The following is a 20,750-nucleotide window of genomic DNA, read 5'->3' as shown; positions in this document are numbered from 1 at the left end:
GGGCAATCAGGCGTGGCAATAAGTGCTGTCTAGCCAATGATGCCCTCACCCTGGGAATGAATATTTAAAAACCAGCCCCTACAACTCATCCCTAAACTGTTGGAATGATGTGAATTTTAAAAAGGTGCCATCAAGTTTCCTGGGAAAAACCCATGTGACATTCTGGAATTGTGGCAGGTAATGAAGATTCCTTTTATTTCTTACCTAGAGCAGAGAAAAAGCCCAACACTACACAGACACCGAAGCTGCATAATAGCTCAAAATCCTGTTAACTTGCCACATGAATTTCTTACCCAGTTCAGGTTTCACCCCCCAGACAGGGCAGATGGAGAGAAACAGGCCTTACTAAAGTGCAAATCCACCCTGCAAAACTACACAATGTGTAGCTGATGCTGAATCCAGAAGTCACTCAAGTAGTTTGAATGTCAAAATCAACTGAGGTCACCATGTTTTCCCATGAAACGTGTAGGTGCATTCTGAGAACAGACAGCCCTTCTCTTGTTCAGTAAAGAGTTCCAAATAACTCAAATGGACCCATAGCTGAAAGCTTCCCTCTATTACACTATTGGATATTCCAAACTTAACTTTAAAACAAACAGTTACATGATGGAATACACAGCATTGAGAAGGTGGTGACAAGCAGGATAGGGAGTTGGACAGGCAGAGGTTTTTGCAATAAATTATAGCTATAGTTAGGTACATGAACCTGGTCAACCCCATTCTGCTCACTTTATTCCACCAGCCAGGTAAAACAGACTTTCCATTCTTTGGCTATATCATTAACCTATGCTGCAGCTCAAATGTGGGGCTTTAGAATCAGTGGACTTTCCCATCTAAGCTGTAACACTGGTAAGGGAATGCAACATTGAAGATACTAAGTAATTATCAGCAATTGACCAGGTGGTGATTTTTTTCCACCCCCCCAATTAATGGACAAGCTCCAAGATGAGATGTAAGTGATCAGCAAGTTAGAAATGAGACCCAACAGAAGTGGAATTATCACTTCAGTTCAGAACTAAATTCAGTAGCACAATATTTATTAGTAGGACAGTTATAGCTAATCAATCCAATTGCTGATCCCAATTGGTCCTGCAACTGCATGTTAGCTTTCATTAAGTTTGTCCAGGACCCCCCCCAGACATCAACATTTCCCAATCTCTTACAATTAAAGATATACACTGCATATCTTGTTTCTACCAAAGTGGATAACTTCACTTTTCCACATGATATTCCATCTGTCACATTTTGCCCACTCACTCAGCTTGCCTAACATCTTTACATCCTTCTCAACACAATTCCCATCTACTGTTCTGTCATCTGTAAATTTGGGTACAGGAGCAAAGAAATTAGCTGCTATTATAGATCACTTTGGTGAGACCATACCTGGAGTATTTTGAATAGTTGACCTTCTAATCTAAGGATACACAGTCTTGCTATAGTGAGGGTGCAATGACAGCTCACCAGACAGATTGCTGAGATACCAACATCAGAAAAATTTAGAAATTTACATCCAAATCATTGATAAAGGTTGGGAATAACTGAGTGGAATCAGATTGTCTACCTAAGAACTACCCATTTATTCCTATTCTGTTTCATGTGTTAAGGTCAATACACATCTCAATCATCTGATTGCCAAATTAAGTGCAGCATAAAGAAATTTGGGCTCCAAGTTGAGATGAATAGAGTACTGAATTATAGCTGGACAATATCAACTTGGCGGACATAATGTGCGCCATTAAAACTTCACTTGTAAGTAAACAAATCTTTGTCCTCAAATATATCTCATGACAGAGCATGGCAGTTGCTCCCAATTATATTTTCGTTGATAAAGTAGATGACTTGATTATCAACACCCTGCTGTTTATGAGAGTCAGTTGCACATATAATTGGATGCTGCTGTTTCTACAAGTGAGTAGACTTCAAAAGTACCTGATTGCCCCAAAATGCCTTGGAGTCACAGAGATCCTGAAAGTTACTACATAAATGCAGACCTCTTTTCTCTAATGGATAGGGGAATGTTGAGGATATGAAGCACAAAATATTACTAATAGTTTTGGAAGGGTGTTCATTATGGAAAGTCTAAGCTGTGATGTTCTGTAGTAGACTCCACTTGCTCTTTATTGTCCTTACAGGAATCACCTGAAAATCTATTCCACTCGTATGGACTAGGAGGGTTAAAGCAATCATTTCCAAACAAAAGAGAAGTCCTGACATCAGAGATTGAACCAAAAATCTCAAACAGCATATTAGTGTTGACAAATGCTTGCCCCACAAGAAATCTGAACCTGGTTTTATATATTCTATGCCATCAATGAAAAGCAGCAATCACTCCCAGTAATATCATAAGATCCTGTTTCAGTGCTGACACATCCGGATCTCTTCACCTTTCGTGAATTACTTTGAAACACAGCTATGACCATACGGCAGGAAAATGTAGCAGTCGATTCATGCAAAGGAAGGTTCCTCAAAACAGCAACACACAGTCCAAAGTATGAATAGCATGGATATTTTCTAAATGGGGAGAAAATTCAGGAGTCTGAAGTGCAAAGAGACTTAGGCGTTCTAGTCCTGGATTCTCTCAAGGTAAGCTTGCAGGTTGAGTCAGTAGTCATGAAGACAAGTGAAATGTTAGCATTTACTTTGACAGGAAATGAACTTAAAAGCAGGGATCTACCACTGAGGCTTTATAAAGGTCTTGGTCAGACCACATTTGGAGTACTGTGCGCACTTTTGGGCCCCATATCTCAAAGGATGTAACAGCCCTGGAGTGGGTTCAGAGGAGGCTCATGAGAATGGTCCCAGGAATGAAAAGCTTGAATAGGAGGAATGTTTGAAAACCCTGCTCATTTGAGTTTAGAAGGATTGAGGTGTGTGGGGGGGGGGGGGGGGGGCAGAAATCTAATTGAAACTTAGAATTCAGAATGGCCTGCAGAGTGGATATTGAGGATGCTTCCATTGATAGGAGCAACTAGGATCTGAGGGCACAGCCTTAGAGTAAAAGGGAAAACCTTTTAGAACGGGGATAAGGAGAAACTTCAGCCAGAGAGTCATGAATCTATGGAATTCACTGCCACAGAAGGCTTGGGAGGTCAGGTCATTGAAGACATTTAAGACTGAAATAGATAGGTTCTTGATTATCAAGGGGTAGATTAGGTTAGATTCCCTAGTGTGGGAACAGGCCCTTCAGCCCAAGCCCACACCGCCCCTTGGAGCATCCCACCCAGACCCATTCCCCTGTAACCCACATACCCCTGAACACGATGGGCAATTTAGCATGTCAGATCCACCTAGCCTGCACATCTTTGGACTGTGGGAGGAAACCAGAACACCTAGAGGAAACCCACACAGACATGGGGAGAATGTGCAAACTCCACACAGACAGTTGCCGGGGCTGGAATTGAACCTGGGTCCCTGGCGCCATGAGGCTGCAGTGCTAACCACTGAGCCACCCTAATAGTTATGGGGAGAAAGAGACAGAATTGAGTTCAGAAACTTATCAGCCATAACTGAATGGCAGGACAGACTTGATGGTCAAATGGCCTTATCTGTTCCAGTGTCTTACTGGCTCCCACCCCCACCATGAGCACCAGCCCAAAGACAGCAAACATTACTTGCAAGTGGTTGAACTGTGACAGGACTGGCCTGGCAAAATGGCACAAGCACCACCTTGACCAATACCTTTAATGTAATCACTGAACAAACACACTTGGTAAGAAGTGAACACCTGTTAATCACAAATGGCTCAATGAAATGTTACTGTATCAGCATGGGAATAATAAAAACACACCACACTGAAACCAAAGACTATTTGCTGGCAATCATGCAAGTGTTTGACATTTAGCAGAAAATAAAATTCTCACTGCTTCAACAGCAAAAGTAACACTCCATCAGTAAAGTCTATAGACAGCAAGTAGTAAGATTTACTGTTGCAGCATCATAGAATGTCTGCTGAGATTCTCCCACTCATCAGTTACTAAAGGCAATCTTAATGTTAGTATAACCCAAAGAATAATTAATTGGTGAATGTTTAATCATGCTCCACATCTTCATTCTTTAGTTTTTGTTGTGTCCTCAGTTTTGAAGAATATACTGAATAGTTTCATTACTGCCCAGTAGCTCTCAGACCTTGTTTTGTGTAGCCCTCTTAAAGTTTCCAATAAGAATGTGTGACAAAAATGCAGTGGAAGCGTTCTGCAAGTCTTAATCATTCAGGGAATCGAGGGTTATATGGCAAAGGTCATGATCTCGTGGAATGGTGAAGGAAACTCTACGGGCTGAATGGTCTACTTCAGTTCCCAAGTCTTACGGCTCAGAGTCCACGGTTTGAAACCAGCATATGAACGAAGCCCTTACTGAGGTTGCTGACTTGCTCACCAAGCTGGTTTGTTTTCCTTCAGACGTTTCACCACCATTCTAAGTGACATCAGCAAGACCTCTGAAAAAGCAATGTTGTTCTACTCTGCTTGGAATTTGCACTGTCTGGTCCGTTATGGTGAATAGTGTCATTTCCAGTTTTGATTTGTTTAGGGGGTCCAATTCTGTGTGTTTGTTGATTGCATTACAGGTGGAGAACTATGCCTCTAGGAATTCCCGTCAGTGTCTATGTTTGGCTTGGGCTACAATGGTTACCTTGTCCCAGTTAAACTGATGGCCTTCATTGTCCAAGTGTACCGATTTTAAGTTTGTTGTACTGTTTTGCTGCTAGCTGATGTTCACATTCTGATAGCTACTTTCCTTCCTGTCTGTCCGTTGTAATGTTTATGGCAGTTGTTACATGGTGTTTTGTAAGCTACATTGGTTCTGCATGTTGTGGAAATGGGGTCTTTAATCCTGAGTGTTTGTCTGACAATGGCTGTGGGCCACCATGATTCCTCAGTCATATGAGTCTGGCTGTCAATTCTGGCATGTTCCTGCTATAGGGCAGTGTGGCCAGTGCGTTACAGCACACTGTGCCCTCATGTTGTCTACGTAGACACCTGTGGAAATATCTGTTCAGAGCAAAGATTTTGTATAGGTACTCTTCCTCCTTCCTGCGTAGTTCTGGAATGGTGCAGAGAGATGTGGCCTATTTAAATAGTGACCTAATACAGCTTTCTCTGTGGATGTTGGGGTGGTTGCTGTGGAAGTTAAGGATTTGATCAGTATGGGTTGCTTTCTTGTATACTGAGGTTTGGAACTCCCCGTTGGTCATACGTTCGGCTCTGACAACCAGAAATAGAAGCCAATTATTGTTTTCTTCTGCTTTTGTGAATTGTAACCTGGCAAATTCTCTGTTGATGAGGTGATGGGTCTCTATTTTGTTGCATTTAATAATGACAAATGTGTCATCTATGAACAAAAACAAACCAACTTGGCAAGCAAGTCAGCAATCTCACCCACAACCAGAGGTTCAAAAATTTTGCTAAAACCTTAAAAAGGAGCTCTTACTATGTGAAGATAGTCTGTAAGTGAGTGACTACTTCGTGCATACAGTATTATAACTATTTTGTACAATTTTAATAATCACCTCTTTCTTCAAAGACATTCTGGACTTGGAACAGCCACTTTCCATTCTGTTAGTCATCATTGCATGACAGTTGCAGGGTCTGACATAGATGAACACAGCACTGCTCACTGCAAACAGAATAATAAAGGAGCAAAATTTTTGAAGAACAGTGGCATGGAAAAATTGATAGAATAAAAGACTGAAAATCTTCACCTCAAAGCCATCTGAAGCTGCAAGGGAAACCAAATTTCTGCTGTTCTGTTTCTTCAGACACAGACTGTCTACATCATATTGCAGAAGCATTTTTGGGTTTTTTTTGAAAAGTCTAAGCTGAAACAAATGTAGAAATTAAAACCCATGACATGAAGGAATTCGAATCCCAATGCTGTAAATATCGGACCATCTTTGACACAGTGGTCAAGCTAAACATTAACAGCCCCATGAACAAGAACTTAAAAGTTAACTCAGTATTAGGTGTACTTCATAATACTACTTATTTTCTTTGCAGGAAGTGGGCATTGCTGGCATCCCTTCCCTAAGTGCCCTTTGAGTGGCTTGCAATACATCGAAATGTGAAGAATTGCTTCCAGAGAGTAATTAATGTCTGCAATTCTCTACCCTGGAGAATTGTGGAAACTAGATCATAAAGTATTTATTAAGGGAGGTAGATAGATCTTGAAATATTGACAAGATGAGGGCTTTTGGAGCTGTCAAAACAGTGCAGTTAAGGCCTGGTGCAGATCTGTCCTGAACTTGTACAATAGTAAGGCAAGTCTGAAGGGGTGAATAGCCTACTCCCTTTGTTGCTATTTCTTATACTCTTGTTGCTTATTTTTGTGGGAAAGGGATAGTGTCCTTACCTCTGCACCTGGAGTGCTGGGTTCAAGTTCCATCTGCCTCAGGATTATGTTAAAAACATATTAGAGGTTGATTAAAGATAATTCTTAGACTGGCCAACTTAGTGTGACTTAAAGTTAGAATTTGTGATTAAGGGAGTTATAGGAGAAAGAAGAAAGAGTCATGTAGTTTTCACTTTTCATACACATTTTTAGCTTCAGGAACAGACTCTTACTCTACTTCAGAGGAAGCTGGTTATTTGGTACCTACTGAAGTCTAGACTATTCAGAAGGTTCAACATAGGATAGCAACTGGTGGTAAAGTTAATCAATTATTGAAGAACATTATTAAAATACAAAAAACTGAATACATTTACAGGTAGCTCCTTATAACATGTTAAGGAAAACAGGACAGGTGATATGTCATAATTACTGTACATTGGCGTTTTTGGGTGCTAGTTTGGTCCGGAGCAAGTGTCTGAAATTTGAACAAGTTCGACTTGGGGTTTGTGAGCTGGAGGCTGAAGCACACCTGTGATGTAATGAGTGTGAGAAGTGAAAGGTTATATTGATTCCTTGTAACAGGAAGCAGCTTCACCTCTTAGGGATGGGGCATTTGATTTGGCAGGAGTTGAGGAACAGCAGAGTGTGACGGCAAGCAGAGTAGGTAAGGGTTCCCAGAGGGCAGGAGGCTTAAACTCTGCAATTGTCCCTTAGGATTGAAATTTTTCTTTTAGATTGTCTGGATGAAAGAGTTGCATGGAACAGTAAGCCATTGAGGTGGGGCAGAGAGATAGGTGTAACAAGTGTATGATAGTAGGGGACAATATAGTCAGAGGGATTGACATCATTCTTTGCAGCAAAGAGTTTGAGTACAGATGGCTGTGTTGCCTGCTTGGTACCAAGGTTTTGACAGCTGCTCAAGACTAGACAAGAACTTGCAGTGAGAGGATCCAGTCAGTGTGGTCCACGTAGCTACTAATGATATAGGTAGGACAATAGGAAGAGATTTCACACAGTTAATACAAGGAACGAGGCACTGAATTAAACAAAAAACTTTAAAGTACAGCAAACAGTGCATTATTACCTTGGCCATGGGCAAATTAGCAAAGGATAAACAAGATTACCCCCACAGGCCCAAGCTATGCCTGCCACTTTGTAGGTTATGTGGAACAATCCCTCTTCTGTACCTACTGGCCCTAAACCCCACCACCTCCTCTGTTACATTGATGACTGTACTGGCACTGCCCAGAGGAGCTTGAACAGTTCATCCACATTTCACTAACACCTTCCACCCCAACCTTAAGTTCACCTGGACTATCTCTAACAGCACTCTCACCTTCCTGGACCTCTGTCTCCATCTCAGGCAACCACCTCAAAACCAATATCCATTTCAGGTCCATCAACTCCCACAGCTACATCTCCTCCCACCCACTGCTATTCCCAATTCCTTCACCCCCTCCAAATCTGCTCCCAGGAGGCAGGATTCACTCCCAAACATCTCGGATGTCCTTGTTTTCCAAAGACCACAACTTTCCCTTTGCAGTGGTCAACGCCCTGGGCCACATCTCCAGCATGTCCAACAACTCATCCTTCACACCACCCCCTGCAACAACCACCAAAATGGAATCCCCCTCGTCCTCACGTACCACCCTACCAACCTCTGGATCCAATGCATCATCCAACGACACTGCCACCATCTGCAATCCGATCCCAAAGACATTTTTCCCTCCCCACCCTTGTCTGCTTTCCAGAGGGACCACTCTCTCCATGACTCCCTTGTCTGCTCCACACACCCCTCCAGCCCCACCACACCCAGCACTTTACCCTGCAACTGCAGTAAGTGCTACACCTGCCCCCACATCTCCCTCACACCCCCATCCCAGGCCCCAAGACGACTTTCCACATCAAGCATATGTTCACCTGCACATCTGCTAATGTGGTACACTGCATCCGCTGTACCCACTGTGGTCTCCTCTACATTGGGGGAAACCAAGCGGAGGCTTGGGGACCGCTTTGCAGAACATCTACACCGTTCGCAACAAACAACTGCACCTCCCAGTCAAAAACCATTTCGACTCCCCCTCCCATTCCCCAGATAACATGTCCATCCTGGGCCTCCTGCAGTGCCACAACAATGCCACGCGAAGGTTGCAGGAACAGCAACTCATATTCCGCTTGAGAATCCTGTGGCCCAAGGTATCAATGAAGATTTCACAAGCTTCAAAATCTCACCTCCCCCTACCACATCCCAAAACCAGCCCAGCTCATCCCCATCTCCTTAACCTGTTCCTCCTCTCACCCATTTCCTCCTCCCACCTCATGCCACACCCCCATTTGCTACCTACTAACCTCATCCCACCACCTTGGACTTGTCCACCCTCCCTGGGCTACCCTAGTTCCTCCCTTCCTACTCTCAGCTTTACTGGCTCTATCTCTGCCTCTTTGACCTGTGTCTGTTCTACACCTATATTCTCCTCTATCCATCCTTGATCCGCCTCCCAGCTCCCTATTTATTTCAGAACCCACTCTCCCTCCCCCATTTTGAAGGAGGGGGGTCTAGGCCCAAAACATCAGCTTTCCTGCTCGGCCTGCTGTATTCATCCAGCTTCACAGCTTGTTATCTTGGATTCTCCAGCATCTGCAGTTCCCATTATCTCTGACAGTTCAGGTAAGGTTGACTTGACTAATACCTCAATTTGAGGTGAAGTCTTATAAAGACAGCTGATGTCTGATATGATATACAAATGCATAACTTAAAACAGAGTAGGCCGCATGATCCGTTGAAAATGGCTTACTCCTGTGCCTATTTTGTACATTTGTCTGTACTCATTCTCCATTCTGGGCTGATCAGAAACAGAATCCCAAACAATGTACTATCCTCAATTTCAACACTTCTTCCAATTCTCACTTGTCTCCACATTTTTGGTCTCACACATGAAGCTGAACTGAAACATCAAGAAAAATCTCATCTCCCTCTGAGCACTTGGCTCTGAATATCAATTACATACTGTCAGCTGCCTGGGAGTACACTGCCCTGTTATCTGTTTATGGTTTAAAAGACGTTGGTTGGGCTAAATTAAGACAGAAGGACACTACATTTCAGAGTAACGAAAAAAATAAACGAATATGGTTAAATGGAGAGATAACAAAGTGTGGAGCTGGATGAACACAGCAGGCCAAGCAGCATCTTAGGTGCTTGGCCTGATGTGTTCATCCAGCTCCACACTTATCTTGGATTCTCCAGCATCTACAGTTTCCACTATCTGATACAATGGTTAATAGAAGTTGGGTGGAAGAATCAATTTTCTTCCAAGTTGACACCAACTGGAAGCAGCCCTGAGGGTGGCAAGGAAACTAATCTACCTGCCACAGATGCATCTGTCCACACCAATATTAGTTGGAGTAATCACTGCACAGTCCTTACATAGATGAAGAAGTGACACCCTCACAATGAAAATATCTATCACGTTGTGACACCACCACCACACTAAATCCAATGGATATCCAACAGATTTAGTAACAACAGAATTGCATACAGTGTTACCCTATGGCCTGGTACATCACCCACCCTAAGTGACCATCAAGCCAGGGTATCAACCCTGATTGAATTAAGTGTATAGGAGGGGCATGCCAGAAGCAGGACCTAAAAAGAGGCATCAACCTGGTGAAACTACATAACCACTTGTGTTAAACAGTGGAAACACTCAACAGACAGGGCTAAGTGATACTGCAACTAACAGATCACATGTTCTGCAGTCCTTTTACATCCATTCATGAATAGTGGTGGACAATTAAAGTAACTCACTGGAGGAGGCAGCTCCATTAGCATCCCAACCACAATGATGGGGGAGCCCAGCACATCAGTACAAAATACAATGCTCAGGCATTCACATCACTGGTTTTTTCTCCCCCGAGAAAGAAAACTGATTCACGGAGTATGAGCACTGTTGGTTAGATTTGCATTTATTGCCCAGCCTTAATTGCTCAAAAGGGCATTTAAGTAGTGACCATATTGTGGCGGCTCTGGAGTCACATGTAGATCAGATGAGCTAAGGACACAACTTCCCTCACTAAAGGATATTAGCAAACCACCTGAGGTTTCAAACATTACAGCTGCCAGTCTTCAGCTAATTCAATTCACTCACCAGACATCAAGAAATGGCTAGAGGCACAGGTATTGCAAAAGCTACCCACATGCCAAAAACTGGTAACCCAGAACTAGCAATTGATACTTGCACCCTAGTACAAGGCACTGACCACCTCTAAGATGATAAAATTCAATCACTGTCCCTGGACAAACAACACCATCCTCAGTGATGGGGAGCACAGCACTTCAGTTCAAAAGGCAAGGCTGAAGCATTACCAACATCAGCCTGTTACCAAGGTCCCCACAGTTCATTCAATGCACAGTGAACTTCATTGCACTACCTTGACAGTTAATCACAATCACTCACTAAATTCCCCACAGCAACATCCCGAGTATACCACTAACCAGATAAATAGTGGCTACAAGAACAAGTCAGCAGCTAGCAATGCTACAAGAAATGCATTTCCTGACTCCCCAAAGCCTGTTGTCCACTATCTACAAGGCACAAGTCAGGAGTGTGATGGAATGCTCCCGATTTATCTGAATAAGCACAGCTCCAACATTTAAGAAACTTAACTCCATTCAGGTCAAAGCAGTCTGCTTGAGCATCACCCCATCTGTCACTTCAAACCTTCATTCAGAGCCAAAGCTGCTCAGCACAAACAGACCTTCGGTCCACCTCCTCCATGCCTACAAAATTATCCTAAATAAACCTATTCAGATAGTAGGAACAGCAGATGCCAGAGAGAATCGGAGATAACAAAGGTGTACAGTTGAATGAACAGAGCAGGCCAAGCAGCAGAGGAGCAGGAAGGTCTAGGCCCAAAATGTCAGATGCCACATTATAGGAAGGATGTGGAAGTATTAGAAAGGGTGCAGAGGAGATTTACCAGGATGTTGCCTGGTATGGGGGGGGGGTGGTCTTAGGAGGAAAGGCTGAGGGACTTGAGGCTGTTTTCGTTAGAGAGGTGGTTAAGAGGTGACCTAATAGAGACATACAAGACGATCAGAGGATTAGATAGGGTGTAGTGACAGCCTTTTTCCTTGGATGGAGATAGCTAGCACAAAGGGGCATAGCTTTAAATTGAGGGGTGATAGATATAGGACAGATGTCAGAGGTAGGTTCTTTACTCATAGTAGTAAGGGCATGGAATGCCCTGCCTGCAATAGTAGTAGACTCACCAAGTTTAAGGGCATTTAAATGGTCATTGGATAAACATATGGATGATAATGGAATTGTGTAGGTTAGATGGGTTTCAGTTTGGTTTCACAGGTCGGTGCAACATCGAGGGCCAAAGGGCCTGTACTGTTCTATGTTCTAGTTCATTTCATACAAGCACCACGCTCTGAAAAAGTTGCCCCTTAGGTCCCTTTTAAATTTTTCCTGTCTCTCCTTCAGCCTATGCCCCCTACTTCTTCCAATACCAACACACAACAGCAGTGAGTACTGTTTAAAAGATAGACTACAGCAACTCATCCAGAAAACATAGGTAAGAGGGACAGGGACCAGCAGCTGCATGTTCCCCTCCAAGCTACACATCCTGATGTGGAAACATATTGCTGGGTTCCTTCAGTGTCACAGGGGCTCCTTCTGCATGAGCCTGAACTGCAACAATCCAGTGCCACCTTCAAGGGCAACAAGGGTTGGACACTGATTGCTCAATCATCAACATCACACATTCCTGAACTAATTTAAAAAGTGTAAAACAAACTCAGGACAGAGCAGGATAATAAAATGTGAGGCTGGATGAACACAGCAGGCCAAGCAGCATCTCAGGAGCACAAAAGCTGACGTTTCGGGCCTAGACCCTTCATCAGAGAGGGGGATGGGGGGAGGGAACTGGAATAAATAGGGAGAGAGGGGGAGGCGGACCGAAGATGGAGAGTAAAGAAGATAGGTGGAGAGGGTGTAGGTGGGGAGGTAGGGAGGGGATAGGTCAGTCCAGGGAAGACGGACAGCGTCAAGGAGGTGGGATGAGGTTAGTAGGTAGCTGGGGGTGTGGCTTGGGGTGGGAGGAAGGGATGGGTGAGAGAAAGAACCGGTTAGGGAGGCAGAGACAGGTTGGACTGGTTTTGGGATGCAGTGGGTGGGGGGGGGGGGGGGGGGGGGGGGAAGAGCTGGGCTGGTTGTGTGGTGCAGTGGGGGGAGGGGATGAACTGGGCTGGTTTAGGGATGCAGTAGGGGAAGGGGAGATTTTGAAACTGGTGAAGTCCACATTGATACCATATGGTTGCAGGGTTCCCAGGCGGAATATGAGTTGCTGTTCCTGCAACCTTCGGGTGGCATCATTGTGGCAGTGCAGGAGGCCCATGATGGACATGTCATCAAGAGAATGGGAGGGGGAGTGGAAATGGTTTGCGACTGGGAGGTGCAGTTGTTTGTTGCGAACTGAGCAGAGGTGTTCTGCAAAGCGGTCCCCAAGCCTCCGCTTGGTTTCCCCAATGTAGAGGTAGCCGGACCGGGTACAGTGGATGCAGTATACCACATTGGCAGATGTGCAGGTGAACCTCTGCTTAATGTGGAATGTCATCTTGGGGCCTGGGATGGGGGTGAGGGAGGAGGTGTGGGGACAAGTGTAGCATTTCCTGCGGTTGCAGGGGAAGGTGCCGGGTGTGGTGGGGTTGGAGGGCAGTGTGGAGCGAACAAGGGAGTCACCGAGAGAGGGGTCTCTCCGGAAAGCAGACAGGGGAGGGGATGGAAAAATGTCTTGGGTGGTGGGGTCGGATTGTAAATGGCGGAAGTGTCGGAGGATAATGCGTTGTATCCGGAGGTTGGTAGGGTGGTGTGTGAGAACGAGGGGGATCCTCTTGGGGCGGTTGTGGCGGGGGCGGGGTGTGAGGGATGTGTCACGGGAAATGCGGGAGACGCGGTCAAGGGCGTTCTCAGTCTCCATCTCAGGCAACCAGCTTGTAACTGATGTCCATTTCAAGCCCACCGACTCCCACAGCTACCTAGAATACACCTCCTCCCACCCACCCTCCTGCAAAAATTCCATCCCCTATTCCCAATTCCTCCGCCTCCGCCGCATCTGCTCCCACGATAAGACATTCCACTCCCGCACATCCCAGATGTCCAAGTTCTTTAAGGACCGCAACTTTCCCCCCACGGTGATCGAGAACGCCCTTGAGCGCGTCTCCCGCGACACATCCCTCACACCCCGCCCCCGCCACAACCGCCCCAAGAGGATCCCCCTTGTTCTCACACACCACCCTACCAACCTCCGGATACAACGCATTATCCTCCGACACTTCCGCCATTTACAATCCGACCCCACCACCCAAGACATTTTTCCATCCCCTACCCTGTCTGCTTTCCGGAGAGACCACTCTCTCCGTGACTCCCTTGTTTGCTCCACACTGCCCTCCAACCTCACCACACCCGGCACCTTCCCCTGCAACCGCAGGAAATGCTACACTTGTCCCCACACCTCCTCCCTCACCCCCATCCCAGGCCCCAAGATGACATTCCACATTAAGCAGAGGTTCACCTGCACATCTGCCAATGTGGTATACTGCATCCACTGTACCCGGTGCGGCTTCCTCTACATTGGGGAAACCAAGCGGAGGCTTGGGGACTGCTTTGCAGAACACCTCCGCTCAGTTCGCAACAAACAACTGCACCTCCCAGTCGCAAACCATTTCCACTCCCCCTCCCATTCTCTTGATGAAATGTCCATCATGGGCCTCCTGCACTGCCACAATGATGCCACCCGAAGGTTGCAGGAACAGCAACTCATATTCCGCCTGGGAACCCTGCAGCCATATGGTATCAATGTGGACTTCACCAGTTTCAAAATCTCCCCTTCCCCTACTGCATCCCTAAGCCAGCCCAGTTCATCCCCTCCCCCCACTGCACCACACAACCAGCCCAGCTCTTCCCCCCCACCCACTGCATCCCAAAACCAGTCCAACCTGTCTCTGCCTCCCTAACCGGTTCTTCCTCTCACCCATCCCTTCCTCCCACCCCAAGCCGCACCCCCAGCTACCTACTAACCTCATCCCACCTCCTTGACCTGTCCGTCTTCCCTGGACTGACCTATCCCCTCCCTACCTCCCCACCTACACCCTCTCCACCTATCTTCTTTACTCTCCATCTTCGGTCCGCCTCCCCCTCTCTCCCTATTTATTCCAGTTCCCTCCCCCCATCCCCCTCTCTGAAGAAGGGTCTAGGCCCGAAACGTCAGCTTTTGTGCTCCTGAGATGCTGCTTGGCCTGTGTTCATCCAGCCTCACATTTTATTATCTTGGAATCTCCAGCATCTGCAGTTCCCATTATCTCAGGACAGAGCAGTTTGGCTGAACAGCATTTTCTTAGCCTGCACAAGTCCACATAATCATGAATAAGAATGTTTTCATTTATTAATGCTGTATAAGGACAAAACCCTTAGGACAGGCCTCCATTTCCTGTCCCTCATCTTTTCAGAATTTACTTTATATCTTGTTACTTGACTCTACTCTAGACAAGACAACTTTGTTCCATTTTGCAGTCATTGAAGTTTGTGTCTTTCAAAGCTTAAATGAGACAACATTTGTGCAGCCATTGTTCCTCATCTCTTCCCAACTCGCTAAAGGCTCCACACCATTGCCAAACATTAACAGACCGTGTAGAATTGGTTGGCTTGTACTCGTAATGCCCACATTTCCCATCTCAAAGACATTCTCAATTGCACTGGACAAACTCTGGTTAACAGCTGTTGTTGAAACTATTAGATACTGACAGGCCTGCTGAAGACATCAATTTTCAATTCCCATTTCCATCAGGCTGCTTCTATTCTGACCAGATCCTTTTCTTGGCATGTTACATCACTGACCTAAGACTGAAGCCACATCCTGAAAATCTGACTCCCCCAAGAAAAGCAATATCTGCCTAGACCAGTCATCCTGGATATCTTGGAGTTCCCAGTAGCCTGCTCACTGTCTCCTGCTCCGGCTGACATGAAATACCTCTCGTGATCGTCCCAGTGCCGATCAACCTTCAATAGACTAGCAGGCAACCAACCAACTAGGGTACATTACATTCTCTACTGTACATTAGTGTGTGATATGATAATGCATTATGTACTTAAAAATCACTTGCATCAAAGCCACAGAATTGTATTTCTACTGCCAATGTTTTTTTAATTTTAAGTTGCAGCTACAGCAGTTATACACAAGCATTCTCTTAACTGACTCAAAACATCAATCTACACTTGATCTGTGGCCTCATTAAATCAGTGCCATTGGAAACAATGGGGATATGTGGGGAAAAACAAGCAACAATGTGTGCTTGGTTCCCAACAAATGCCCTAACAGTGGCACTGGCTGCAAATCTCAGAAGTGGCAGAGCCAAGAGCAATTTACAAGCGTTTCTTATAGGCTCTTCGAGGCTCAGCACCTTGTGAGCATGGAGTCTCAAGCATTCGTGTTTCTGGACTGTCAGCGCTGCAATTGCCTGTTACTTGATAAAATTCATTTGGAAGTGTCAAGCAAAACATCTTTTACCAACTTGCATTGTAGTTCCTTAGTTACCTCAAATCTGTCCGAGTGATTATCGTTTCTTTAACCCTACCCACTATTGATGCTAAACTAGCTGACTAGAGCCATCAGGACTGCCCTTAAACTCTCCTGAATAAAAAAGGTGACACTTACTAAACTTCTGGCCTCTCAGCATATCTGAGGCAGGTTAAAGACTTGCACTATTTCCACGTCTACTACCTTTAACAAATCTGAGATACAAACCAAGTGAGTGATGCATTCTTAGCCTAGAAACATTTCCATCCAACTTGCCTATCATTTTTCAGCCTATTTACTGCTACCACTGTATCTGCTCCACTGATATTTTGTCAGCATCAATTCACTTCATAACCATCAATATTAAGTACTTACTGTGTGTGTCCCTGCTCCTCTAAACCATATGTAATGCTCTTTCTCTCTAATAGGTCCCACTTCACCCTTTACTACATGCTTTGAATTTTTTTTAAGCCTGAGGTTTTTACTGTTAAAACATTCCCTCTTTGGCAGTCTCATTTTCCTGAACTCTCCCCTCCAGAGTGTATATGATTCGATTCTCACTTCAAGAATTTACCCAACATGCAACAAACTTCTCATTTCATGATTTTCTCTAGTTACTTCATCATCAAGGGAGGCCTGACATTGATTCCCTTACCATTCACCCATGTTAGATTGCACTAAGCCTGTACCTAAAACATTTCTGCCTTAAAGAGTAAGAATTATTTACTTGTGCCTTAGTACAGCATCTTACAAAGGGTTATTCCTTAATAGTTCCCTTAAAGTTTTTCCTGTAAGTCTCTGGTTCCACTGTACCATGGTCCTCTGCCCGCATTCTAGTTAAACTAGCTGTCTTATAATTTTCTTTTGTTTGTTCCTGCCTCTTCTCCCTCATTAATGTAAGCCTTCTTACAATGAAGATTCTTACCCAAGTGCTCCCCCCAAACAGTACACAAGATTTAGCAATGCCCTCTTCTAGTTGCTCCAGAAACCCAACCAAAAGCTCATTTCAAATTTATCCTCCACACCCTTTACTGTAACATTGAACTAATTGATTTGCAGTGAAATTAAAGCAGCCCATTAGCACTAATCCACAGCTCTTGCACATCCCTATGATTTCCCTGCAGATGTGCATCACTCATCATTTTGAGGCATATAGAATATCATATAGTGTGATCATACCTTGTTGACACTAACCAAATAGACTGTATCCTTGCCTCAAGGGCAGACCCTCTTTCCATGGTTACAATGACTTCTTTAACTCAATGCTCTACTTTTTTTGAACACTCAATTTCCTTGAATATTAAACTCTAAGTCCTCAATTTTTCACCCTCCATTCTGGAGGGAAAAAAATATTATATTGTCACAATGCTGTTTGTGCTTACAATCTATCAACCTTATTTATCACACTTTGCACATTTAAATTCATGTATGTAATTAGCAAAAGAATTGGCAGTTAGGCTAAATATTCATGAAGGCTGGGTTTCCCCCCCCCCCCCCCCCTTCACCGAGAACACCTTCCTTTACAAAGCGAGAAATCAAGAGTTTAACGTTCTGGGTCGGGTGGCCCTCAGAACCGGGGTCACTGGTTCCAGTAACTTGAAGCACAACCAGTCCCTGGGTGGTCCTTGCCCCAGAGCAGCTCCCAAGGTCTCATCATGTCCCTTCATCCTGCAACAGGCCTTCACCCACAATAGGAGTCTCAATGCCTTCCTATTCCTTCTCTCAGCACTGGAATAAAAGTCAACAAAATAAGGCACCCAGGCACGTGTCAGCCCCCAAACACGCAACCTACCTGCCGGAATGTAACCCCGGTTCGGGTCTGACCCCCGCGCCCAGAGGGATCTGATGGGGGGGGGGAAGGCAGTTCCCCTTTCCGCCCGTGTGGCCCGCGGCCCACTCGACCCTCACCATAAACCCCCACCATTACCCAGTTACCGCCTACACCGCCCCCACGTTACCCCGGCCTCTCACCCGCTCTGGTCCCGGCCCCACCGCCACAATCCAGCACCGAGTCAGGACGCGCACTAGGCCACAGGAATTGAGGGCAGAACCAAGCGCCAAATCAATCAAACAGGGAGACACGGAGAAGGAGAGTGGGATAGAGAACAGGAAGGTTAAAGGTCACAGCTCCGTCCATTGACCAATCGGAATGAAGCTATATGAACGAGCTCTTGGAGTGTTGGCCAGTCAGAATAAAGGGTTGTCAACCAATCAGTGCGAGAGGCCATTGACCAATCAGAGTCAGGCAGCGCTGACCAATCAGAGCGAACACATATGGTCCAATCAGAGTGAGGCGGTGTCCCTCAGTTTGCCAGAACATGTACATTGAGATCAGTGATAATGGGAACTGCAGATGCTGGAGAATCCAAGATAATAAAATGTGGAGCTGGATGAACACAGCAGGCCCAGCAGCATCTCAGGAGCACAAAAGCTGATGTTTCGGGCCTAGACCCTTCATCAGAGAGGGGGATGGGGAGAGGGAACTGGAATAAATAGGGAGAGAGGGGGAGGTGGTCTGAAGATGGAGAGTAAAGAAGATAGGTGGGGAGGTAGAGAGGGGATAGGTCAGTCCAGGGAAGATGGACAGGTCAAGGAGGCGGAATGAGGTTAGTAGGTAGGAAATGGAGGTGCGGCTTGGGGTGGGAGGAAGGGATGGGCGAGAGGAAGAACAGGTTAGGGAGGCCGAGACAGGTTGGACTGGTTTTGGGATGCAGTGGGTGGAGGGAATGAGCTGGGCTTGTTTTGGGATGCAGTGGGGGGAGGGGACAGGCTGGGCTGGTTTTGGGATGCAGTGGGGGGAGGGGAGATTTTGAAGCTGGTGAAGTCCACATTGATACCATTGGGCTGCAGGGTTCCCAAGTGGAATATGAGTTGCTGTTCTTGCAACCTTCGGGTGGCATTATTGTGGTACTGCAGGAGGCCCATGATGGACATGTCATCTGAGGAATGGAAGGGAGAGTTATAAAATTGTTCGCGACTGGGAGGTGCTGTTTTTTATTGCGAACCAAGCGGAGGTGTTCTGCAAAGCAGTCCCCAAGCCTCCGCTTGGTTTCCCCAATGTAGAGGAAGCCACACCGGGTACAATGGATGCAGTATACTACACTGGCAGATGTGCAGGTGAACCTCTGCTTAATATGGAAAATCATTTTGCGGCCTGGGATAGGGGTGAGGGAGGAGGTGTGGGGCAAGTGTAGCACTTTCTGTGGTTACAGGGGAAGGTGCCGGGTGTGGTGGGGTTGATGAGGAGTGTGGAGCGGACAAGGGAGTCGCGGAGAGAGTGGTCTCTCCGAAAGGCAGACAAGGGTGGGGATGGAAAAATAGCTTGGATGGTGGGGATGGATTGTAGATGGCGAAAGTGTCGGAGGAGGATGTGTTGTATCCGGAGGTTGGTGGGGTGATATGTGAGAACGAGGGGGATCCTCTGGAGGCGGTTGTGGTGGGGGCAGGGTGTGAGGGATGTGTTGCGGGAAATGTGGGAGACGCGGTCAAGGGCGTTCTCGACCACTGCGGGGGGAAAGTTGCAGTCCTTGAAGAACGTGGACCTCTGGGATGTGCGGGAGTGGAATGCCTCATCCTGGGAGGAGATGAGGCGGAGGAATTGGGAATAGGGAATGGAATTTTTGCAGGAGGGTGGGTGGGAGGAGGTGTGTTCTAGGTAGCCGTGGGAGTCGGTGGGCTTGAATTGGACATCAGTTTCTAGCTGGTTGCCTGAGATGGAGACTGAGAGGTCCAGGAAGGTGAGGGATGTGTTGGAGATGGCCCAGGTGAACTTGAGGTTGGGGTGGAAGGTGTTGGTGAAGTGGATGAACTGTTCGAGCTCCTCTGGGGAGCAAGAGGTGGCACCGATACAGTCATCAATGTAACGGAGGAAGAGGTGGGGTTTGGGGCCTGTGTAGGTGCAGAGGAGGGACTGTTCCACGTAACCTACAAAGAGGCAGGCATAGCTTGGGCCCATGCGGGTGCCCATGGCCACCCCCTTTGTCTGTAGGAAGTGGGAGGAATCAAAAGAGAAGTTGTTGAGGGTGAGGACGAGTTCGGCTAGACGGCTGAGGGTGTCGGTGGAGGGGGATTGGTCGGGCCTGCAGGACAGGAAGAAGCGGCGGGCCTTAAGGCCATCTGCATGAGGAATGCAGGTGTATCGGGACTGGAGGTCCATGATGAAAATGAAGTGTTGGGGGCCAGGGAATTGGAAGTTCTGGAGGAGCTGGAGGGCGTGGGTGGTGTCACGGACATAGGTGGGGAGTTCCTGGATCAAGGGGGAGAAAATGGAGTCCAGATAGGTGGAGATGAGTTAGGTCAGCCAGGGCGGGCGGGTTTTTGGATTTTGGGAAGGAGATAGAAACAGGCCGTGCGGGGTTGGGGAACAATAAGGTTGGAGTCTGTGGGTGGGAGGTGCCCTGAGGTGATGAGGCCATGGATGGTATTGGAGATGGTGGTTTGGTGCTCAGGGGTGGGGTCATGATCAAGGGGCAGTTGGAAGAGGTGTCGGAGAGTTGGCGTTTGGCCTCGGCAATGTAGAGGTCAGTGCGCCATACTACAACTGCGCCTCCCTTGTCTGCAGGTTTGATGGTGACGTTGGGGTTGGAGCGGAGGGAACGGAGGGCTGCCCGTTCTGCGGGGGAGAGGTTGGACTGGGTGAGAGTGGTGGAGAGGTTGAGGCGGTTGATGTCTCAACATCAGTTGGCGATGAAGAGGTCGAGGGAGGGTAGGAGGCCTGGGGTTGGTGTCCAGGAAGAGGACTTGTGTTGGAGGCGGGTGAAGGGGTCAGTGGAGGGAGGGTTAGGTTCCCGGTTAAAGAAGTAAGCGTGGAGGAGAAGGCGGTGGAAAAAATACTCGATGTCCAAACGTGA

The 20,750-nt window shown here is 46.5% G+C and overlaps 1 protein-coding gene across 5 annotated transcripts in view; it reads right to left on the bottom strand.

Moving 5' to 3' along the window:
- The window catches only part of akap11 (A kinase (PRKA) anchor protein 11), a 92,456-nt gene extending 74,465 nt beyond the window's left edge, over positions 1–17,991 (bottom strand). For 2 of the 5 annotated variants that reach the window (XM_048540511.2, XM_048540514.2), the window contains exons 1-3: positions 17,872–17,991; positions 5,699–5,815; positions 5,507–5,613 (exon numbers count right to left, since the gene is read on the bottom strand). In XM_048540511.2, the coding sequence (XP_048396468.2) occupies positions 5,507–5,566 (60 nt within the window). In that variant the 5' untranslated portion in view covers positions 5,567–5,613; positions 5,699–5,815; positions 17,872–17,991. The remainder of the gene's footprint in view (positions 1–5,506; positions 5,614–5,698; positions 5,816–17,871) is intronic. The other 3 variants (XM_048540512.2, XM_048540513.2, XM_048540515.2) reach the window with 3 other exon arrangements.
- Positions 17,992–20,750: the final 2,759 nt, after the last annotated feature.

This window comes from Stegostoma tigrinum, chromosome 12 (assembly GCF_030684315.1).
Source record: "Stegostoma tigrinum isolate sSteTig4 chromosome 12, sSteTig4.hap1, whole genome shotgun sequence".
NCBI lineage: Eukaryota > Metazoa > Chordata > Chondrichthyes > Orectolobiformes > Stegostomatidae > Stegostoma > Stegostoma tigrinum.
This window is presented reverse-complemented; position numbering and strand designations above follow the sequence as displayed.